Source organism: Elephas maximus, chromosome 13 (assembly GCF_024166365.1).
Source record: "Elephas maximus indicus isolate mEleMax1 chromosome 13, mEleMax1 primary haplotype, whole genome shotgun sequence".
NCBI lineage: Eukaryota > Metazoa > Chordata > Mammalia > Proboscidea > Elephantidae > Elephas > Elephas maximus.
In genome coordinates this window covers 48,732,975-48,756,801 of record NC_064831.1, presented here as the reverse complement: position 1 = coordinate 48,756,801, position 23,827 = coordinate 48,732,975, and the positions used below count along the sequence as shown (strand labels likewise).

Sequence of the window (23,827 nt, the reverse complement as noted above, 5' to 3'; positions counted from 1 at the left end):
CCATTTCGCCGGCTTCTAACCCCCTCTACCCTCTCATCTCCCCTCCAAGGAGGAGATGCCAACATAGTCTCAAGCATCCACCTGATCCAGGAAGCTCACTCTCCTCACCAGCATCCCTCTCCAACCCATTGTCCAGTCCAATCCCTGTCTGGAGAGTTGGCTTTGGGAATGGTTCCTGTCCTGGGCCAACAGAAAGTCTGGGAGGCCATGACCACCGGGGTCCTTCTAGTCTCAGTCAGACCATTAAGTCTGGTCTTTTTACAAGAATTTGGTATCTGCATCCCACTGCTCCCCTGCTTCCTCAGGGGTCCTCTGTTGTGTTCCGTATTGGGGCAGTCATTGGTTATAGCCAGGTACCATCTAGCTCTTGTAGCTGATGTAATCTCTGGTTTATGAACATAAGTTTTTATTTCTCTGGGATACATGCCTAAGTACATAATTGTTGGATCATGTAGTAATTGCTTGTTTTGGTTTATAAAAAACTGCCAAACTTTTTTCCGGAGTGGCTGTGCTATTTCACTTTCCTGTTAGCAGTGTGTGAGCAATCCAATTTCTCTGCATCCTCACCAGCATCTGGTGTTTTCACTGTTTTTTGTTTTATCATTCTGATGGTATGTAGTAATATCTCACTGAGGGTTTAACTTGCATTTCCTTGATGACTAGTGTCTGGCATCTTTTCATGTGCTTATTTGCCACCTGTATGTCCTCTTCAGTGAAATATCTGTTCTTTTTTTTTTGACTGTTTCTTATTGGATTGCTTGTTTTTTTTCCATTGAGTTTTTAAAGTTCTTTATATATTCTAGATACTAGTCCTTTGTCAAATATTATTTTGCACACATTTTCTCCCAGTCAATAGCTTGTCTTTTCATCCTTTTCAGAGTCTTTCCCAGAGCAAAAGTTTTAAGTTTTGGTAAGGTCCAGTTGATCGGTTATTCCTTTATTGATTAGCTTTTTTCTTTTGAAACCTTTTTTTTAATGAAACCATACCTGTTGCCATCGAGTTGATTCTGACTCATAGTGACCCCATAGAACAGAGTAGGACTGTCCCATAGAGTTTCCAAGGAGCACCTGGTGGATTTGAACTGCCGACTTTTTGGTTAGCAGATGTAGCTCTTGAGCACTACACCACCAGGGTTTCTGACTTGACGGCAACGAGCTTATTTTTAATGAGGCAGATTGAAATTACATTGATGTTATTGTTTTTGTTGTAGTTGCTATAATCAGTGCTAATTTTTTTTTAAGCTTTTTAACCTAGAAGCACTACATAGATTCGTTTGTAAATTGGATTTTCACAATAAACTTTCTGATTGAAGTTGACTTTTTTAAAAACAGCATATTGCTTTATAGATATTATGGGAAAGAAATTTGTTTCTTAAGTTATAATGAGATGTGTAACTATTACAATTCTTGCATTTAAGCAGTACTTTTTCTGTGTTTGAGCTGTTAGCAAATAGTTGACTTGAAGTAATAATTCTATGTGAGATGGAAATTAATGGGTAGCCATCAAAGGTTTTCTGGCTTTATCACTTTTCCATTTCCCCTAAATTACACGTCACATAAATCATAAAATGATTTATTGCCAGACTTTTAAAATCATTATTATTTACTTAGTTGTACATATGTGTGTGTGCATGCTTCTGGTTTTAGAGGATGAGATGGCTGAAAGCGAAAGAGGGATGGGGCTTCAGTGACCTCTGAGATTTGTTTTAATGTTTGATGTTTGATGTGGTTAAGGATAAGAAAGAACTTTCTAGAATATTTCTCATTCAGATGTGCCTCATGTACAGTTCCCCTGATTTTACTGTGAGTGTTCCCACAGCCTTTTCCACCTTTACTTATTATAGACTTAGGAGACCCTGGGGTTTGTTTGTTTAGTGTTTAGGCCCTGCCTGTACTGTGGCATTTGGTCTCTGGCAGGTCACAGACTCTCTGGAAGTTAGTTTCTTTTCTGTGAAATGAAGAAGGCATTTGGATTCTTGTAGTTCCTTGCATATGCTAAAGTTCTGTGATTTTATGATCTCACAAAAAAGTAGCATTTCTTTTCCAATTTTAAACTTCATTGATAAGAATCAAAGAATTTTAGAAGAGAGCAGAAGAAATATTCTAAAATTATTCACCTTGCTTAGATCAACTGATCTAACCTTAATCAACAAAGATTTTGCCCAATACTGTTACTCTCTGTGGGAATACCAACGATAAAATAATATACGTTTCTTCCCTTAAGGAGCTTGGTCCAGCTGAGGAACAAAACTAATATATATTTTTAAAGAATTATTTATTGACTAGGATACAGTCAGTCAAATACGCCCCCCCCCCCAAAAAAAAAAAACCACTGCTGTCATAGTGACCCTGTAGGACAGAGTGGAACTGCCCTGTAGGGTTTCCAAGGCTGTAAACCTTTACAGACGAAGACTGCCACATCTTTCTCCTGTGAGTGGCTTGTGGGTTCAAACCGCTGACGTTTTGGTTAACAGCCAAGCACTTTAACCACTGCAGCACCAAGGCTCTTCTGTCAGTCACATAGAATGTGGAAAATGCCACAGACAAAATGACCCAACTTCTTTAACAAGTAAATGGTATAAAATTTAAAAAAGGGGTGGGGGGTTCTTTTTTACATATTAGAACTTAAGAGACGGTCAACCAGAGGCAACCGTGGGTTAAGGAGTTGGGACCTCGTCTGGAACATGATCTAACTAAATTGATCGTAAAGAGACATTTGGGAACAGTGGAACCTGGATTGGGTATTATTAGTGTTAAGCATATGCTTTTGTTAGGTGTGGTAATGATATTATGGTTAGCTTTTTAAAAAAGGAATAAACTTCTCTCTCAAAGACACGGAAACCCTGCTGACATGGTGGTTAAGTGCTATGGCTGCTAACCAAAAGGTCGGCAGTTCGAATCCGCTAGACGCTCCTTGGAAACTCTATGGGGCAGTTCTACTCTGTCCTGTAGGGTCGCTGTGAGTCGGAAATGACTCAACGGCAACGGGTTCGGTTTTTTTGTTCTCAGAGACACATAAGTATTTTACAGGAGCAGTAGTATAGGGGGCTTGTTTTGAAATGCTCCAGAAAAAAAATTGGGGGTAAATGAATCAAGAACAGCATGCTGTTGATAATTGTGAAAGCTGAGTGTTGTGTACCTGGGAGTTGATTGTACTATGTGATTGCTCCTTTTACGTATGTCCGAAACATTCTGTAATAAAGAGGTTTAATTTTTTTTCCCTGGTTGATAAAGTACTAACCTAATTTGTCTGTGTGTGATAGAAATAGTGCAGCCATGGTTCAATGAAACTCAGTGTGGCATGGCCTAAGTAGAATGTTACTACTTCTAGCAGGAACCTTGAAGGGACCACCAAGTCAAACCCCTTTATTATACAGATTCAGAAACTGAGGCCCCCAAAAGGGAAATGACTTGCCCAAGGTCATGTTGCTGTTTAGTAGCAAAGCCACTCTTAAAATCAGGTCTTCTGATTTCTAGATTCCTAGTTTAGGGTGCAGTAGTTGAAGAACTCAGCTGCTAACCCAAAGGCCAGCAGTTAAAATCCACCAGTCGATCCTTGGAAACCCTATGGGGCATTTCTACTCTGCCCTATAGGTAGGTCACTGTGAGCCCAAATCAACGTGGTTCCGCAGCAGTGCATTTAGTTTCTTGTACTGTTTATATTGCTTGACATTTTCCCTTCCCCCTTTGTTAGGATGCTCTAAAGATTTGTGAACTTTAAATAACATTAATGTGTGCATACAATGGTTACCTTGTGTCGGTCATTTTCCTCAGAATCTGGCCAGCCTATTTGTGGGAATGGAATGGTCGAGCAAGGTGAACAGTGTGACTGTGGCTACAGTGACCAGTGTAAAGATGATTGCTGCTATGATGCAAACCAAGCCGAGGGGAAAAAATGCAAGCTGAAACCCGGAAAACAGTGCAGGTACCTGGCTAATTCCTGCAGCGTCCATGTTCCTGCAAAGTCATCTGAGCACAGTTGTAACAAGTCAACACTGAGAGTTAGAGGGGCTTATAGTTTTGAAACTTTGTCTTTATTTGTTGTTTTATTTTTCTAGAGTGGGATTGGTTAGTGCAGTGTTATTGGCAGGTTGAACTGTTGGTGGTTGTAATTTGTGTGGTAGATGTTAAAAAAGGGCATCAAAGCATATTCAGGAAAAGACACATTGAGTTCCCAACTTTAAAATTGTAGCTATTTTCCGTATTTTTAGAATATTAACTTTAAATATTTTGGTAACATGAAGTACATACACTTTTGTAAATTGGTATCATATAATTATTTTAATTATCAAGTTCCTTTATTACTTACAGACATAATATTATTTGTATAATACTTTTGATGGCTGGTGTGCGTGTCCTAGTTTGAGCTTAGCATGTAAATAGGAGAAAAACTGATAAATGGACTAATGTGTGATGTAACTGAAAAGCGTTGATAGTTTGTCTAATATTAAATCTGTTTTCCATTTCAGCCTTTTAGTAAAGGGGAATAGAGGCAGAATGCTGCATACAGATAGCCCGCTTTGATTGTGAAAACTAGAACCTGAATCACTTTCGTCATACTTTTTAGAATGTTTAAATTGAGTAGCATCTTATTCCAGTATTTGAAGTAGTGACCAGTAGTGTACTTACATTTAAAAGATGAGATGTAGGATTTAAGTATTAGGGTCATATCTGTGCACACAGGAAGCCTCCTGGCAACTGACTTTGTTTAACCCCCGACGTTTCTTCTAGCCCAAGCCAAGGTCCCTGTTGTACAGCTCAGTGCACGTTCAAGTCAAAGTCTGAGAAGTGTCGCGACGACTCAGACTGTGCAAAGGAAGGCATGTGCAGCGGCGTCACGGCTCTGTGCCCGGCGTCTGAGCCTAAACCAAACTTCACAGACTGTAATAGGCAGACCCAAGTCTGCATTAGTGGGGTGAGTGTTTTCATTCTACGTGCTTTTTATTTAAATTTACAAAACCTGCTTTTCCGGAATAATTACCTATTGACTCTTAAAGCTGCACAGTTAAAGTAGTTGGTCTTGGTCCCTGCTTCAGTCACTTCCCCTCCGTATTCCTCACAAAGCCGTGAACGCCACCCGTGGAGTAAATGCCAGGTGGTACGTGATTAGTTACTGATGGGATGCCTTTCATCTTCCCAACTACATGTGGTGGTTTCACTCTAGAGAAACATAGCTGTGCAACTAGGCACGTGACTCTATCCTACTTTTAAGTTTTGCTTAATATTTTAGCAGCCTAAAAAAAGAACTCTTCTGGTCATTTTCTCTGAATGTGAAGCCTTTTAAGCTTTCCTCGTTAAATTTCACTTTTCTCTATGTGAGGAAAGTTTCATTTTTCTCTTCTTGTAGAGGAGCAATAATAACCAGTATAAAATTGATGTTCATCTATTCTTCCTCTGCTTTTGTTTTATTTAGTTTTTTTTTTTTTTTTTTTTCAATTTGCCATTTCCTTCAGAGATTTCTGTCTTACTTGTACTCACTCTTCTTCAGATGTGTTTATTTGATCCGTTTTTGATACGGATCTAGACGTCCACTTAAGTACAACTTGTATTTCTCCGTAAGTATTTTGACTTTGGAGGCTTGGACTAGCCAGTCTCTCACTGTGAAGAACAGGTCTGACTATAGAGGAATGAAAGTTTTTCTTCTGTCTTTCTCCCAGCAATGTGCAGGTTCCATCTGCGAGAAATACGGCTTGGAAGAGTGTACCTGTGCCAGTACAGACGGCAAAGATGATAAGGAGTTATGCCATGTTTGCTGTATGAAGAGAAGTAAGGCTTTTAAAACATAAGAGTGTAAAATTGTCTTCAAAACTTTATTTTCTCCTAAATCTTAAGTGTTAAACTTCGACATACAGCCTGGACAGGCAGTCTTCAGCTAAGTCTGTCCTCATGAGAAATTTTAAAAAGTAGCATTGCATCATGTGTCTAGCATTATAGGCCTTACAGTGTTTTTTAAATGACACTCTTGACAAAAAATTGCTAGCTTTATGGCAGTAATTTATATAAACGCTGTTGGAAGGTTTTAAAGCTGCCGTAGGCACTAAGTCAAGAGCAGGAGGCTGTTTATCTTGTAATGTTTAAGATGAATTACTAATGATGTTATCCATCCTAACTAATGAAGGTCTATATAACATGTCATGGTAATGATTTGAGGCAGTTTCTTTTCCCCTCCCTCCCTCCCTCCCTCCCTCCCTCCCTCCCTCCCTCCCTCCCTCCCTCCCTCCCTCCCTCCCTCCCTCCCTCCCTCCTCCCTCCCTCCCTCCCTCCCTCCCCAGCTGGCCTGTTAGTAAATCTAATTTTCAACTTATATTTGGCCCTTCTTTTCCAGTGGAGCCGTCAACTTGTGCCAGTACAGGGTCTGTGCAGTGGAATAAGTACTTCCGTGGTCAAACCATCACCCTGCAACCTGGATCCCCTTGCAATGATTTTAGAGGCTACTGTGATGTTTTCATGCGGTGCAGATTGGTAGATGCTGATGGTCCTCTAGCTAGGCTTAAAAAAGCAATTTTTAGCCCAGAGCTCTATGAAAACATTGCTGAATGGATTGTGGTAAGTATAGTTTTTATTGCTGTGGATACCTTAATTTCAATGGTTTGACCATAATTTTACTTGGCCCGGGGTCACCAGCGTTATGAGGAAACCCCTTCCTCCCTTTTTACTCTGAAGTCACTTTGTTTGAAGAATGACTTTTAAAGTTCCCATAACCCTGGGTATGTTTTTCTTCTAAGTTGATCAGAATCTCCACAGTTGTGTCTTTCATAGATTGGTTAGTTAGGTGATGGGAGTCAGTATCTTTTATTCTTCTCCCTAGTTCATCTCCTGTGTAGGTTTCACCCTGCTTTGCTTGGTCCCTGTAATTAGGGCATTTTCATGGGACTTTTCCCTCGAGTTGTTTTAAGCCCTGTGTGCTCTTTATGGAAACCCCGGTGGCATAGTGGTTAAGTTCTACGGCTGCTAACCAAAGGCTCGGCAGTTTGAATCCACCAGGCGCTCCTTGGAAACTCTATGGGGCAGTTCTCCTCTGTCCTATAGGGTCGCTAGGAGTCGGAATCGATTCGATGGCACTGGGTTTGGTTTCAGTTTGGTGCTCTTTATACTTCTCCATTGTCTCAATATGGTGGATAGCCGGCTGTGGGTTCTACTTGGCCGAGCAAGAGAGGTGAAGGAGATATTGGTGATTTTCTGAAGGTTATCTGTGATCCCTGAGTATGAATTTTGCGTCTTCATTGTATCCGTGATAGGAGATGTTGAACAGGGTAAGATCAGATACAGAGCCTTTTGCAGATCTGGTAATGATTGTGGATATTCATCCCACGTATTATTTTTAAGCCCATATTTCTCCATTTAAGTTGTACAGATGTTGAATTACCTGACATTTTCTTAAGGGATTGCTGAGAACAGCTATCTCAAATAAGTATTCATGCTTTCTAAGCGACTACATTAAAATATCAGTGGGAACTTGCAAGTGATGTTTTTGAGGGTATGCTATACCTGAACTGAATAGAGGTTGCCTTGGAAATTGACTTAAAACTCAGGCCCCCCTCCCCAAATTATTTCTTAAATTTTTGTGTGTGTGTGTTGAGGATTGAAGATGCCTTAAAGCACTTACAGTACTGTTTGGTGTGTTGTCAGCCTTTGTGGTAGCATCTACAGTCATCCCCAAAGTTTAAATGGTGTTCGTTATCCACAGAAAGACAGTACTTTGTGTGTTAGAACACATGGTTTTTAGATATGCATGGGAGGATCATTGAAACTGGATTCAGGAGACTTGGGTTTCGAACCAGATAATTGGGCAGTTGACTTAACCTTCGTTCCTGGAAAGCATGCCCTGTGACTTACTTTTGTACTTCTGTGCTCGGTGCACAGTAAGTGTTCAATAAACACGTGTTAAGCTAAAGGTCCCTCTGGCATTATGGTGGTGAAAAGCTCAGGCTTGGGAATCATGCAAGAATTCCAGTCCTCCTCCTGGCGTTGGTCGCCTCTGCGACTTTGAGCAACTTACCTTTCTTGACCTCTCCGCTTTCGTTTTCAACTCAGATCCAGTTATTTCTTTATTTTCGACTATCTCTAATGAGTTAAAATCTGGTGTACTTGTCTACTTCCGAAAAAGAAACCTAGTGATGATCTCAGCGTTCTCTTCTGCAGAGTGTGTGCTGTGCCAGATATGCTGGATTTTCCAGATAGTCCTGTCGTTGGAAAATCATATATTTTTTTACTTCTCTCTGTAGCCTCTAATTTTGACCCATTAAATTATTTAGAATTTCAAAAGCTCATTTATTCCTGTTTTTAAATATTTAATGGAAATGATCTTTCTTTTTCAAAGTCTGTTAATGTAGTGAATTATACAAGGCAATTTCCTTTTGAATCATTCTTTCCTCCTTGTAGTGAATCCTGTTTGTGGTATATTATTCTTTTAAGAGTCCTTGAGTGTTGCAAATGGCTAAGCGCTCAACTGCTAACCGAAAGGTTGGTGGTTCAAACCAATCCAGAGCCACTGTAGAAGAAAGGCCTGGAGATCTGCTTCTGTAAGATCACAGCCCTGAAAACCCCATGGAATGCAACACATAGGGTCACTGTGAGTCTGAATTGACTCGACAGCAACTTTTTTTTTTTTTTTTTTAAGTTTAGCTAGATTCTGTTTCCTAGTATTTTACATAGGTTTTTTTTTTTGAACCTGTGTAGAGGCAGGGAGTCAGCAAAAAAGACGAAGACCCTCAATGAGATGAATTGACACAGTGGCTGCAACAGTGGGCTCAAGCATAGCAACGATCGTGAGGATGGCGCAGGACTGGGCAGTGTTTTGTTCTGTTGAACACAGGGTCTCTATGAGTCAGAAATGACTCGATGGCACCTAACAGCAGCAATATGTTCATATTTGAGATTTGAGGATTTAGTAAAATGCCTTTTGGAATGGATTAGCAACATCCAGCCGTTTCTTGTGTTCTGGAATTGATTAGTTATTTTTATGTTTCTATGGATTTGCCTTGAGTGTGAAGTACCACGTTTTCATTGTGTATTGTTTGTTGACATGCACATGCATTGTGGTCCATAATGCCTGAAAAGTACCACTAGGCTATTGCTGTGATTGTGAGCGTTACCCAGGTCAAGCAGTAAGATAACAAACATCCACTTCCTTGTCTCGTTCGAGTTACTCGCAGAGTCCACTTGCATAGCGGAGTTTGTTTTGTTACATGAATAGCTTATGGTTTGACCTTCCATCACATCAGGAAAATGTCTGTCCGTCTGGTCAGTGGTACTGGTTACTAGGGTGCTCTGATGTCAGCAAGCTTTGACAGGAGTGAGGGTTGGTTTCTCTGACTTCCCTTTCTAGTGGCACCTGGTGGTTTTTGTCTCCTTTCTGCAGTACACTGCACAGCTTTTCTCCTTGTGCAGGGTGGAGTGGGAAGACCCTCAGGACCATGCTGCTGGTGCCACGGAAATGACGTGTTAGAGGCTTCTTATGTAGACTCTTAACGTTCTTTTCTTTGGAAAAATTGTTACTGACCAGTACGTGTCTGGCCAGGAGAAAATGACAGACATCCTTTGGATTTGTCAAAGAGTCATCTAGTCCTTGAAAAGTTTTAGAGCGTTCATCAGTAAACCTGTTGAGACCTTGTTGCATTATCTTTTTCTTTAAATAGGGATTAAGAGCATTAGTAATTCTTTTTCAGTTTCTTCTATTGTTGATGTGTTCAGATTTTCTACATCTTTTATGTTAGGGAGGGGCCCTGGTGGTATAGTGGTTAAGTGCTTGGCTGTTAACCAGAAGGTCGGTGGTTCGAACCCACCAGCTGCTCCACAGAAGACAAGGGTGCTTCCCTAAAGGTATACAGCCTTGGAAACCCTATGGGGCAGCTCTGCTCTGTCCTGTAGGGTTGCTGTAAGTCAAAATTGACTCAAAGGCAATGGGTTTGGGTTTGGGTTTGGGTTTTGTGTTAGGGTTGGCATTGTAGAAAACCATCTTTTACCTTGTTTTTTTTTTTAGTGTGTTTCTCTCTCCCTTTTTAAATAATTGCCTTTTATTTTGTGCCTTTTTTCCTTTGTATTTATCGGGAATGTGTCTTTTTTAGTATTACTTTGACAACAAACTCATTTCTCATTTTCAAATAGATTTTTGCTTTCATATTTTGTTCTAATTTTATGAACCTAAGTATTTTAAGTATTAGGTGGAGTCCTCGTTGTGCAATGGTTAAGAACTGGGCTGCTAACCCAAAGGTTGGCAGTTTGAATCTACCAGCTGCTCCTTGGAAACCCTGTGGGGCAGTTCTGCTCTGTCCTGCAGGGTTGCTATGAGTCAGAAGCAACTTGACTACATATAACGACAAGTATTAAGTATCTGATATTCTCCATAAATGAAAGATTTAGAGTGGTGTTTGCCAAGTGCCTCACAGAACACTAGTTCCAGGAGGTGCTTTATGGATTTAGTGGTCAAATGAATCTGGAAAACACTGCATACTATATTTCCCTCTTGGAGATTTTTGAGAATATTGTGAGAAATCCTGCAATAAATAAATCTGTTAACTTCATTTTCCAGACTTACCTGACCCTGGAAACCTTTATTCCTGTAAGGCTTATTAAACCCTAAATATCCTTAGAAGTAATTTGGGGGAACATCAGTTAATAGCAGTATTTTTCAGTCTTGATCGTACACGAGAACCACCCTAGGACTTATAGACTGATTAATCAGAATCTCTTGGGTTAGGGCTCAAACATCTGGATCTTTTAAAAGTCCCCCAGCTAATTCTGATGAGGAGCCACGGTTGAAAATCACTCATCTAGAGCAAGGGGCAGCAAACTGGCCTGGGGAACAAATCCAGCCCATTGCTTGTTTGTTTATGTCTCACAATAAGAATGGTTTTTACATTTTAAATGATTGGAAAAAAATGAATATTTCATGACACCTGAAAATTATATGAAATTCAAATTTTAGTGCCCCAAGTAGCACTGTATTGGAATGTAGCCACACCTGTCCGTTTTCCGTGTTGTCTGTGGTGGCCTTTGGCACTGGAGCAGACAGTTAAGTAGCTGTGGCAGAGCCTGAAATGGCTTTTCCAAGTGGCCTTTCGCAGGAAAAGCTTGCCAGCCTCTGCTCTAGAGCAGTGGATCACACAGTGCCGTCCCCTGACCAGCAGCTGGGAACTGACTGACTGAGCCGGTAGCTGTTGGTGCATAGTAAAGTTAGGGGGTCATCATTTTTTTCGGGCTCTGCCATATAATGACTCCTTTTATAAATTGTTAGCAGAAATTCTTTACTTTGTCATCCTGATATGTTGAAAATGGAAAGTGAGCCCCCAGAGTCCTTCACTGCCTTGTGGAATAGGCCACATAGCTGTCGCTTTGGAAACTAGCAACAAAGACACAGCGTTGTCACAGGGCTTAGCATAGGATAAGACCGCAGCATGCTTTGCTAGATGAATGAAACAGATTTCTTACATGTTATTATTTATATGGAAAACAGTAAAAATCATCCATCTTAACTTTGAAGCTGTGAAACTTTTACATTACCAGCAATATTTTATCCTGCTTGCCCAGACTTAGCTTAAAAAACGCAAAGTTCAGTAGCCAAGTGCTTCTTATGAGGCAGATTGATTGATGTGAGAGGTTGGCACGTGGGATGTTGCAGAATAAAAGGACATTTCATCCAAGCCCAGACTAGTGTCTTTTGCAGGGTAGAGAGAAAGCTTTCTGCTCCTGCAGCAGTGGCATAACCTGTCTCACCAAGGACTGGGGAGCCCACTGGTCTTGTGAGCCACAGGTGTCTGGGTGCATTTGCTAGGAGTAAAGGTTGCTAAACACTGGTACGTTCACTGAGAGGATTGTACAGCTGACCTTTCCTTCAGATCTGTAACAACAGCAAAGATTATTTTGTGTCTGAAGAGACTTGGTGCACACACATACTCCATCTCCTGCCCCATACACACACGTACACCCTGTCTCTTGCCCCCTCCACATACACCGTCTCCTGTCCCGTACACACACACATACACACTCCATTTCCTGCCCCGTACACACGCACACCCTGTCTCCTGCCCCCGTGTACACACACCGTCTCCTGCCCCATACACACGCATACACACACCCCATCTCCTGCCCCGTACACACACCCTGTGTCCTGCCCCCTCCACACACACCCTGTCTCCTGCCCCATACACACACACACACACACGTACACACACACACCCCATTTCTTGCCCCATACACACACATACACACACCCCATCTCCTGCCCCCCACACACATGCACACCCTGTCTCCTGCCCCATACACACGCACGCACACACACACACACACCCCATCTCCGGCCCCCACCACCACACACACTGGTTTTTTTTGGGGGGCGGTGATAACTACTTTCCTATTTTGTTATCCTATAGATCCTTTTTGTTTACTTAGATTATAAATAACTACTATAACTGGTGTATAATAGATTAGTAGAATTTGGCTTTTTACTTTGTTAATTTTTGCTCCTTTTTTCTACATTTTGTGTGTTTTGCCTTAAAAATGACTGTGTTGAATGACTTGTCTGCTTCCTATGTGGACTTATTTTCTGAAAGCTGACTTACAGCTTACGGACTTCACGGTTGTTGTTTTTTAGCTTTTGGATACTTCTCTTTGACCTAGTTTCACTTAACCCCCTCACATGCATGGCGTCTGAGATTGTGGCACCCAGTCCACACTCACTAAATGACTCTTGTTTCACTTCACACCCTTATACATGGGATGTGAGATCCCGGTTCCCAGTCCACATTCACTAAATGACTCTTGTTTCACTTCACACCCTCGTACCAGTGCCCAGTCCACACTCAACTAAATGCTCGCCTTTCTTGCAGACTCTGCAAGGTAGACAAACTGTGATCTTTCCTTTTAAGATGAACCATGCATTTCTCATGACTAGCCTGCGTGGTGTTCTTTCCCCTGATTTTATATATAAAAGAGAGAACATGTGACTTAGCATTTAACTCACTCTCAGATCATTCTTTTTTAAAGGGACCATTGAAAAAAACTGCTACCAAAAGTGGCCGTACTCATTAACACTCAAACGCGTCATCATTTTGTTTAGTTTCTCTTGCTATCTTCTATCTACTATCACATTTTCTTTCTCCAGATCCTAAACTCTGAAAAGCTACTATTATTTTCACTAAAGCCTCTCAAGCTTTGGGCTTCTGAGATAGGTAGATACCTGGAAAAATTGGAAGGGTGGTCAGAAATTCTGTGCTAGAAGGAACTGGAAGTTCTCACGGGCCCAGGTGCCGTATTTTAGTAAATGTCTGTGGGAGTAGGTCCACTCAACCTTTGTTTTCTGCAAAGTTATAACTGTTGTTAAAACTGGACTTTCTCTTTCGAATCTGCTTCTCTTACCGCCCCACTGCGTGCATTTCTCTTAAGACAGCACAGGTACCAAAAAACTAGTATTAGAGCTATGAGAAGCACAGTTTTTATCGTTCCTGTCTCTGTTGTAGGAAGCTTGTCACACTGTATGTATAGGTAGTCCAGAAATCATAAATGAGCTCTTAGAAGTGTGTTCAGAGGTCAGTATTTAGAACAGTGATTCACCTGTGATAACTGGTTCAGCGGGTGTTTTTTTTGGGGCTAGGTAACGACGAGGCTGCAGGAGGTAAATTCAAGGAGTTCACAGTGCAATTTGGGATAGAGAAGACAGGAACGTAGAGACATAGTTTCAGTTCTGTGTGGTGTTTCGCAGAAAACAGGAGAGCCTGTTAGGGTAAGATGTCTTTAAGGAGCTGATGCCAGAGCTAAGTTCTGAAGGGCCAGTAGCAGTAGAGGGCACAGATGTTTTATGCAGAGGGAGTAGGTGCGAAAGTCACATAAACCCATTGCCGTCCATTTGGTTCCCACTCATAGCGACCCTGTAGGACAGAGTAGCACTGTAAGGTTTCCAAGGTTGTAAATCTTACGGAAGCTGACTGCCACATCTTCCTCCCGTGGAACGGTTCGTGGAATTGAACCGCCGACCTTTTAGTTAGCATCCGAACGGTTAACCATGAGGGTGTTTGAACACTGTACCACCAGGACTCCTCAAAGTCACAGAAATATAAATTTTTCAAAACAAAAATTTTTTTTCTACTCTTTTTGTTTTGAGAAATTTGACTTTTAACAAAGTGATACATTAAAAAATAAGCCTCCTTTTCACCTCAGATACCTAATCTCCCTAAGATGAATTTCTTATGAGTTTTTCCAGAACTGTCTATGCGACTATGAGAATATATACTTTAAAGAAGTATAATCACGTACTTTGCTGCACTCTATTGTGTGCTTAGGTCTCTCCCCCGCCCCCCCCCCCGCCCTTTTCATGTAATGGTTTATCTCGGAGACCTTTGATGGGAAGCTTTTCAGGAAGGATTTTACATGGAAGAGTGACATGGTCAATTCTGTATTTTAGGTAGTTGTAACACTGGTAGGGTTGGCGATTCAAACCCACCAGCTGCTCCTGGGAGAAAAATGTGACAGTCTGTTTCTGTAAAGATTTACAGCCTCGGAAACCCTATGGAGCAGTTTCACTCTGTCCTAGAGGGTCACTATGAGTCAGAGCCAACTCGACAGCAGTAGGCTTGGTTTGGGTTTAACGCTAGTGGCCGTGTGGAGGATGATCCTGGGCAGAGAAGACTAGAAGGTAGGAAATGTGTTGGAGACCATAACGAACATCAGGAATAGGGGGCACCTGTTGCGACAGGACCAGTCCATCAGGAAGACTTCTGACCATTCACACTCACTGGATCACATCAGGGGTGATACTGCTCCCCAGAGGGTATTCAGGAACGTGTTGTTGTTACTAAGGTGTCGTCGAGTCAGTTCCCACTCACAGCGACCCACTGTACAACAGAAGAAAACACTGCCTGCTCCTGCACCATCCTCACAGTCGTCGTTATGTCTGAGCCCATGGTTGCAGCCACTGGGAATGTGTTGTAGTTGTCAAAGTAACTGATGAGTTCTGGCATTTGGTGGATGGGGCCCAGGGATGCTAAACTGCCTGCTTTGTTCAGAATGGTTGCCAACCACACATGCCTCCAGCATGCCCTTACTGGGAAGCAGTCATCATCATCACTGACGTGCTTGTTTAAAATGCAGTTGCCTGGGCCCTACCTCAAAACAACCGAATCTGAATCTGTAGGATTGTGGCCTGAGCATCTGCATTTTAATAAACATCCAGCTAATTCTTAGATCTGTCTACTCAAAGTTGAGAACCTTTCCTTTGCCCTGTGACTGCTGATTATTTGAGCAGCCCTTCCCAGCCACAAGAGCCTCTTTTTCTGTCAGATACTCCACCTTCCCCCAAACACTCAGGCAGGTAGCAGGATAGTGAGATGGAATGAAGAAGCTGTGTTGAGTGGTATCCTCATAGGTATAGCACAAGGGTTGACAAACCACAGCTGGCTTCTGGGCCAAATCCAGTCTGCCACCTCTTTTTGTAAATAAAGTTTTATTGGAATACAGCCACACTCATTTGTTTATAAAGTGTCTGCAGCTGCTTTTGCAGTAGGGCTGCAGAGTAGCTCTAACGGAGACCATATTGCCTGCAAAACCTCAGATATTTACTGTCTTCATTATCTAGTGCTGCAGAAATACCACAAGTGGATGGCTTAACAAAGAGAAGTTCATTTTCTCACAGTAAAGTAGGGTAAAAGTCCAAATTCAGGGTAGCAGCTCCAGGGGAAGGCTTTCTCTCTTTATCGGCCTTCTCATCAATCTTCCCCTGGACTAGGAGCTTCTCTGCGCAGGGACCCCAGGTCCAAAGGATGCGCTCTGCTCCTGGCACTGTTTTCTTGCTAGTACGAGGTCCCCAATTCTGCTTTCTTCCCTTTCCTTTTTATCTCTCGAGAGATGAAAGGTTTTGCAGGCCACACCCCAGGGAAACTCCCTTTACCTTGGGTTAGGAATGTGACCTGGGTAAGGGTGTTACAGTTCCACCCTAGTCCTCGTCAATGTAAAATTACAATCACAAAATGGAGGACAACCACACAATACTGGAAATCATGGCTCAGCTAAATATTAGATACACATATTTTGGGGGGAACATAATTCAGTCCATGACATCTACTGTCCAGCCCCTTTGCAGAAGCAGTCTGATGACCATGGTAGAGACCAATAGTGCTACATCTTGGGCTGCATAATGGACTCACCTCAAAAGCTTTACCAAGAATTACCTATGTCTGGATTCTACCTCCACCCCATTTAACTGGTTTGGGATTCTGTCCGGGTATCTGAGTTTTAAAAGCTCTCCGGATGACACTCCTGTGTGGCCAAGCTCAAGACATACTGGTGGTATAGAGCGGGGGGCTTCGTCATAGCAGTGCACACTGGTGGTTTTGGTTATGTATTTCATGAAAATCCCCCGGTCATGGAAAACCCTCTTCAATGGGAGTTTTTCTAGCAATAATTAACAATAATCATACATGTATCACAACAGTATTGTGTTAATGTGAACTTTCACAGTTTTAAAGTTGTATGTTTTTAGTATGATGTTTATTAGTATGTACTATGTTAAAATTTGAACTGCAAAATAGAATTTGTTAAGAACAGAAACAGTAATTTTTCCACAAGTAAGACCATGCCAATAATTTTTTGAAGGTTTTTATTGCTTGGTTAATTGATTCGCTAATTTTGGTTTAAGTTAGAAATGAACCTTTTGATTCCTTCTTAGACTAAGTATGCTTTGCCTGCTGCTAGACTGTGTATATTCTTCTGCTTTTCATATGAAAGAAAACAAGCAGTTAACCTTTCACTATGGAAAAATGTATATGCACACACATATATACTCACAGATGTTGTATCAGTAGATACAATGAAAACAGATATATATAAGTAATTTCATAACAGGGCTTGGCTCTTAAGTTCAAAAATACTTAATAACATGGGAAAATACAATAGAACATTGCATAGAAAAATATAAAACTATATGCAGGATGGACCCCAGTTTCGCATGTGTGTTTTCTGTGTATATGACAAAGTTGTATATAGAAAAGGGCCTGAAAGGAAATAAGATTGAGTAGTTTCATCTAGAAGAAAGAATTATGAGTGATTTTTATTTTTTCTTTAAACTTTTTTGTAATAAAAAATTAATATATGTTTGCATATGTGATATTTATATAGCTCCTATCCAATAAATGTCCTTTAAAAAATAAAATGTAGTAGATTCTACTCTATATTTTATATAATATATATGTTTATATTATAACAGTGTACACCTACTCCTTACTCATTGACTGCCTTGTTATCTGACATTTCACATTCATGACAATAGTAAAAAGTCTACTATTCAACTGTTTTGTGCATTAATGATGTATGTCTGGCAGTAATGAACACCGAGGTATGAGGCGAGAGTAACGCTGGCTGTGATGGTTAAGGTTATGTGTTGTCACCTTGGCTGGGCCATGATTATCACCAGTTTGGCAATTATGTAAAGATACAGTCATCCTCCATTTTGTGATCTGATGTGGTCGTCCTTCATTTTCACATTAACACCGATTTTCGCATAATGACCTGGTCTTTGGAACCTAACCATGTTGATTAGTGAGGAGTGGGTGTATTCTGTATTTTATATAATAAAATATTTGAAAATATTTTTTTTTAGTGGAAAAATCTGTTTATTTCTAGGCTCACTGGTGGGCAGTATTACTTATGGGAATTGCCTTGATCATGTTAATGGCTGGATTCATTAAGATATGCAGTGTTCACACTCCAAGCAGTAATCCAAAGTTGCCTCCTCCTAAACCACTTCCAGGTAAGGCAGTTTAAACAAGGTAAATGCTTATGTAACTCAAAACCATTTAGCAGGTGAAATTGAATTATAAATGAGTCTTTAGTGACTAATTTTATCGTACTTTCTCCTTGAGAATGGGATTACTGGATGAATGATTTAGTTGCTGTTTAAATGCGCTGTTTATCAATCTAGTCTAGCCTAATGACTGCCAAATAAATGATAATCTATTCTGAGTGTCTAAAAAATATTTATGTATATACATTTTTTAATGTTTGTATTCTTGAAATATTTGCTGGCCTTTAAACTTGCTTTCCCCAAGGGGGATGTTTGTAGGGAAATACAGACCCCAGTCTGGAAGAGTCTTAGGGTAGAAGCTTCAGGGAGACCCAGCATCAGGAGGAGAGGCCCTTTACCCCTCAGGGGGACCCATCCTCAGGAGGAGAGGCCCTTTAGATGAGCTCCAGGATTTGGAGGAGAGGAGAGTAGAAGGACTGCTCCACATCACTCGCCCCCAGCTGCTCCCCTCCCTGTTGGCAAGGGCTTTGTGGCTTCCATGCTGCCCTGATTTTATGCTGTAGGACTTGGGGACCAGAACTGTGTTCACTGTCCCTGTGGGGGCAGACATTGTTCCAAGGCAGCAGCTGGGAAAATCAGAGCAAAATGCCAGCAGTTCCCTCTCCTGCTCCTGCAGCCTTTCCAGTCTGGCCTCTTGCCTCAGGCCAAATCCACTACCCTACACAAAGCAGTGAAAAACTAGGAGTTTTTTATGGTTTAGGTTTATAGTTTTTTCCTTCAGTTGTCTCACTTCATTTCCCTGTCTTGGGGCAAAGGATCCCAGTAGCCATGCCAGGACTTTATCTTGGTGGCAGTCAGAGGAAATTTGATTGTGATATGATTGCTTTTCCTAGATTTACAATGTTATCACTCTGGAATTTATGCCAGTTTTTAGGGATTTCCAAAGACCACATGACACTTTTTAAACACTGTTACCAACTATGATCTCATTCAGTGAAGCAGTTATTTTGCTTGGGTATTGATTTTATTTTAAGGAAATACCACTTTTAAAGACTTTTAAAAAACTAGCTGTCATTTATTAAACCCTCACAAAAAGGGCTAAACACTTTTACATGAACTGTGATATAATCGTCACAACAGACAGTATGAGTTATCATCCCCATTTTACAGATTAGGCACCCAAGGCCACTGGGAGGTGAAGTCATTTGCCCAAAGGCACTCAGAATCCATGATGTTAATCTAGATTAGTCTGCCTAATACTTGTGGCTCCTGAGCACCTGAAATGTGGCTAGTCTAACTGAGATGTCCTGTAAATATAAAAAACGTATCAGACTTCGAGGACTTAGTATGAAAAAAAGAATGTAGAACATTTCATTAGTAATTCTTCATACTGAGTATGTGTTACAGTGCTAATATTTTGGCCATATTGGGCTAAATATATTATTAAAATTAATTTCACCTGCTTCTTTTTTACCTTTTTTTATTGTGGCTATCCTAAACTTGTTTTATTGCGGCGACACTAAGTGTTCAGTGTTATAGGTGTGGCTCATACTGTATTTCTAGTTGACGGCACTGATCTACAACCTTTCTTATTTAAACAGCAGCTTCCTTTTTTTTTAAGATGGGAAAGCTCACGGTAAGTCTGTTTGACTTTTGTGTGTTACTCACAGGCACTTTAAAGAGGAGGAGACCACCACAGCCCATTCAGCAGCCCCAGCGTCAGCGGCCCCGGGAGAGTTATCAGATGGGGCACTTGCGACGTTAGCGCAGCTTTGCCTTGGTTCTTCTTAGTGCCTACAATGGGAAAACTTCACTCCAAAGAGAAACCTATTACATCATCATCCCCAAACTAAACCGTCGCAAACAACAGTCGAAAAAAATGGCAAGAGACCATGTCCTCAGACCAGGCGGAATTACTTAAATTTTGAAGCCTGAAAATTCCATTGGGGGGAGGGGGGGGGGTGGAAAAGGAACTCCGTTTTCTTATGGACGGATGTTTTTAACCTAATGGCACAAAGTCTTACAATATTATCACGTGCCCCGTGTTCCCTGTTCTTCGTTGCTGCATTTTCTTCACTTGCAGGCAAACTTGGCTCTGAATAAACTTTTATCACAAATTGAAATATATATATATTTTTTTCAACTGCCAGCCAAGGCTAGGAGGCTCGACCACCTCAACATTGGAGACATCACCTGCCAATGTACATGCCTTGTTATATGCAGACATGTATTTCTTACGTACACTGTACTTCTGTGTGCGATTGTAAACAGGAATTGCAATATGGATGTTTTTCTTTGTATTATAAAATTTTTCCGCTCTTAATGAAAAATTACTGTTTAATTGACATACTCAGGATAACAGAGAATGGTGGTATTCAGTGGTCCAGGATTCTGTAACGCTTTACACAGGCAGTTTGGAATGAGAATCAGTTTCCCTTCTTACGATGGAGTTGGTTCTCTCTTCAATTTCTTTTTATCCCACGGCTGCTAAGAGGAGCACAGGAGTTACTGCTGAAGAGCGCAGTCGGGTGTGCTGTGCAGGATGGATGTACGCGGCTTACTACTTCAGAGTTAGTTCTTTGTCTCACTGTCTGATTTCCACTTACTGATTGTAAACTTTCTAATCCAATCCAATTTTTTAATTGATAGGTGAAATTTTGTTCATGCTTTGGCAGAAATTATGTCAATGAAATGATTCTTTTTATCTGTAGCCTACTTATTTGTGTTTTTCATGTATCTAAAATATGCCAATTATGTTTTTGTTTCTGTCTGATATGGAAAAGAAAAACTGTGTCTTTATTTTACCAAAATATTTGAGCAGTTTTCCAGCATATCACCATTAACCACTGAAGAAGAGTAATTTGCTCAACTAGTAGTTAAAGTTGTAGATAGGCCTTCTGACAGTTTTTTTCCTAAAATATTTTAACAGTAATGAAGGTGAAACAGCACAATGTCCCATCCCAAGTTTATTTTTTAAACAGATGTAAATAACTGGCCTTTTAAGGAAAGAAAGCAAAAGCGTTTAACGTATTAACAGGTTTATTGCTATGCAGGAAATGGAAGGGGGCATTACAGAAATCAAGCTTGTGACATATTTATTGCTTCTGTTTTCCAGCTACATCACTTAAATGAGAGGTAAACAGCTGTGATTTTCCAGGTTCATGTAGGAGGCAAATTTAGGGATGATTGAAAAGATTTCTGTGTTTGGGCTTTTTCTTTTTTTTTTTTTTCTCCTTTTTTTCTTAAGAGTATAAGGTTTACACAATCATTCTCATAATGTGACGCAAGCCAGCAAGGCCAAAAATGCTAGAGAAAATCATGGGATCTCTTCCTTGTAAACTTGTACAGTATGTGGTGACTTTTTTCAAAATACAGCTTTTTGTACATGATTTAGAGACAAATTTTGTACATGAAACCCCAGATAGACTATAAATAATTCTAAACAAACAAGTAGGTAGGTCTGTATGTAATTGCTTTTAAATCATTTAAATGCCTTTGTTTTTGGACTGTGCAAAGGGTGGAAGTGGGTTTGCATTTCTAACATGGTGACTTTTATTCTGCAAGAGTTCTTAGTAACTTCTTGAGTGTGGTAGACTTTGGAACATGTAAATTTTTTGCTCGTAATGTTATCCTGTGGTAGGATTTTTGGCAGGGACAACTGCCCTATTTTATTTTGAGTCTAAGTTCAATGTTTTCTGAAAAGAGATACATGCACTGAACTCTTCTTCCCACTGCAGATCAAGATGTGGTAAAACAAGGATCAAGACAAACGAGATCTAATACTACTGTCAGCTTAGTGGCCACTGTGTTTTATACAGTATCTTTTGTTCACTTTGGAAATTTTTACTAAAAATTGCAAAAAAACAAAGTATGTGCAAAGATGTAAGGTTTTTTGAAACTTGAAATGCATTAATAAATAGACTTGATGAAATCGACTGGAAGGTTCCATACTCTTTGAACTATGAAAACTATCTAAAAAGGCTGCCCACAAAGCAGCGTTTCCTTACTGAGTGAGTGAGAGTGGTAAACAGAAAGAGGACTGTCTCTTCCCACAGTAGTACAGCTGCCTTTATTCCTAGTTTGCAGCCCATGTAGCAAATGTGTCATTAGGTATTGCTGTAAACACAGAAGGACATTTAAAAAACACACAGGTAATCTCAACTGCTTTACATTATTTCTAATCAATAGTCAAAGTGTCTTGGTGGAAGAACTGAGTCATTTTGGAAACTTGTGGTCTTATTTATGTATATTTTGTAAGATTCTAACTGCTGAGTACCTCATTTATTTTAAAAAGGTAGTTTTATGATAAACATATTTTAAAATTTTGAGCCAGCATTTTCCTACTTTGTCAGATTCATTGCGAATCAGGAGAGAATTGACATTTCAAAATGTATGTTTATTCATAAAACCGTCAATGTTGATTAATTCAGATAATTGCAAATTTGTTATTTTTGCTTACAATTGAGTGCATAAATTTTTGTTGTTTAGAACATCCCTCTCCCCCAAGTTCTCTGAATTCAGGCACCTCACAAAAATCAAGTAAGGGTGTTAAGAGTTTCTGGAGGCTGGGTTCCCATAGTGTCATGCCGTTTGGTAAGGACTTATATAAGGAAAAGACAGTTTATCTGATCGGTCCTGTTTTGTGAAGTGTCTTAAGCACTTTGTGCTTTTGGTACTTGATTTTGGTTATATTTACAGACTAGTGAAAACTGAAGATTTATCCAAATTGAGATAACTACTCTTAATTCCTTGTCTTTGTCCCTTTTGTCTGTATATTTTAAAACCCTACAATTCTTATTTCTCCTCCTGTGGGCTAGGTATCCATGGCACCTGTGAAATGGGCGCTTGCGTTTGAGAAGGCTTTTTAACTTTAACTATTTGTAATGGTGTGAGAGGGTTGTTATGGATTGAATTGTGTTCCCCAAAAAGAGATTTTGAATTCCTCACCCCTTGTTTGGAAATTGGGTCTTTGAAGATGTCAGCAGTTAACTTGAGGTCTTAATGCAGTTAAGTAACATCCCCATAAAGAAAAGAGGCAGACAGGGAGAACGACCCTATGGTGGAGTTATGCTGCACCTGAAGCCAAGAAGCTTCTCCCGGGGCTCCCAGAAGCCTGGGAGACTGGAAACATCTTCCCATGGAGCCTTTGAAGAGAACACAGCCCTGAGATAGCCTGAATTTGGGCTACTAGCCTCCAGAATTGTGAGACAGTGTGTTCCTGATAAGCCTCAGGTCTGTGGTGTTTTGTCTGGAAGCCCTAGGATACTACAACAGTCAGTATAGTAAATGCCTTGCACCAGAGCAGAGGTGACAGCCACTTTAGGGAACAGGAGGAGATGCTCAGGGTCTCCCCAGACTAGAGCAAATTGTATGTAGTTTTAAAGTAGCTGCTGGTTCATCTTTAGAGAAGTCACTAAAGTTGTAAGAAATGATAGTTCTCTGAAAAACATTTCTGACTTCTAAGAAACTAAAAAGATGATTAGTCTGCCCTAAAGAGCTCAGCTTCAGTTTTAACATTTCCGACTTTATGTTCTTGATTAACAACAACTTCTGTTTGAGCCACTTTTCCATTTAATACAAATTTAGTTTTCCCATTATTTCCTGTATCCAGCTCTTTATGTTATTAGAATGCCAGTTGAGCCCTGTGTTCTGTATTGCATTGCTGTGTTGTTTGCATCCCTTACATATGTGCATGTATGCTCAGTTTTCAGTAGAAATCTGTGTATCTTATCGTTGGTCAATTCTTTTGACTGTTCTATTAAAAGCAATGCAATGCTAGGTAAAAAATGGAGGGTTGAAGAAAACATTAGCTTCTGTTCTTCCCTAAAAACCCAACTGAAATGACACAGGATTGGGGAAAGAAAAGAACATGCTCCAACAAGGACAAGGTGAGTTGAAGATAACAAGAGTAACATTTTGGAAGCTGGAAAGTAGGTGGAGGAGCAGTGTCTGACTTGGTGACCCAGGAAAGCCAAATCCTAACCCATCAGTGGAGACATAGAGAAGCAGCCAAGTTTGCACTGTTAATCTTTGAGGCATGTCCTTCAAGGCTTTTCTACGACTGTGGCTAAAGGCATAATGTGCACACTTTGGTGA

At 40.5% G+C, this 23,827-nt stretch overlaps 1 protein-coding gene across 1 annotated transcript in view; it reads left to right on the top strand.

The window, feature by feature from the left end:
• The window catches only part of ADAM10 (ADAM metallopeptidase domain 10), a 166,956-nt gene extending 145,290 nt beyond the window's left edge, over positions 1-21,666 (top strand). The window contains exons 11-16 of the mRNA XM_049905181.1: positions 3,775-3,925; positions 4,732-4,915; positions 5,658-5,766; positions 6,326-6,546; positions 17,611-17,737; positions 19,402-21,666. Coding sequence (XP_049761138.1) covers positions 3,775-3,925; positions 4,732-4,915; positions 5,658-5,766; positions 6,326-6,546; positions 17,611-17,737; positions 19,402-19,496 — 887 coding nt within the window. The 3' untranslated portion in view covers positions 19,497-21,666. The remainder of the gene's footprint in view (positions 1-3,774; positions 3,926-4,731; positions 4,916-5,657; positions 5,767-6,325; positions 6,547-17,610; positions 17,738-19,401) is intronic.
• Positions 21,667-23,827: the final 2,161 nt, after the last annotated feature.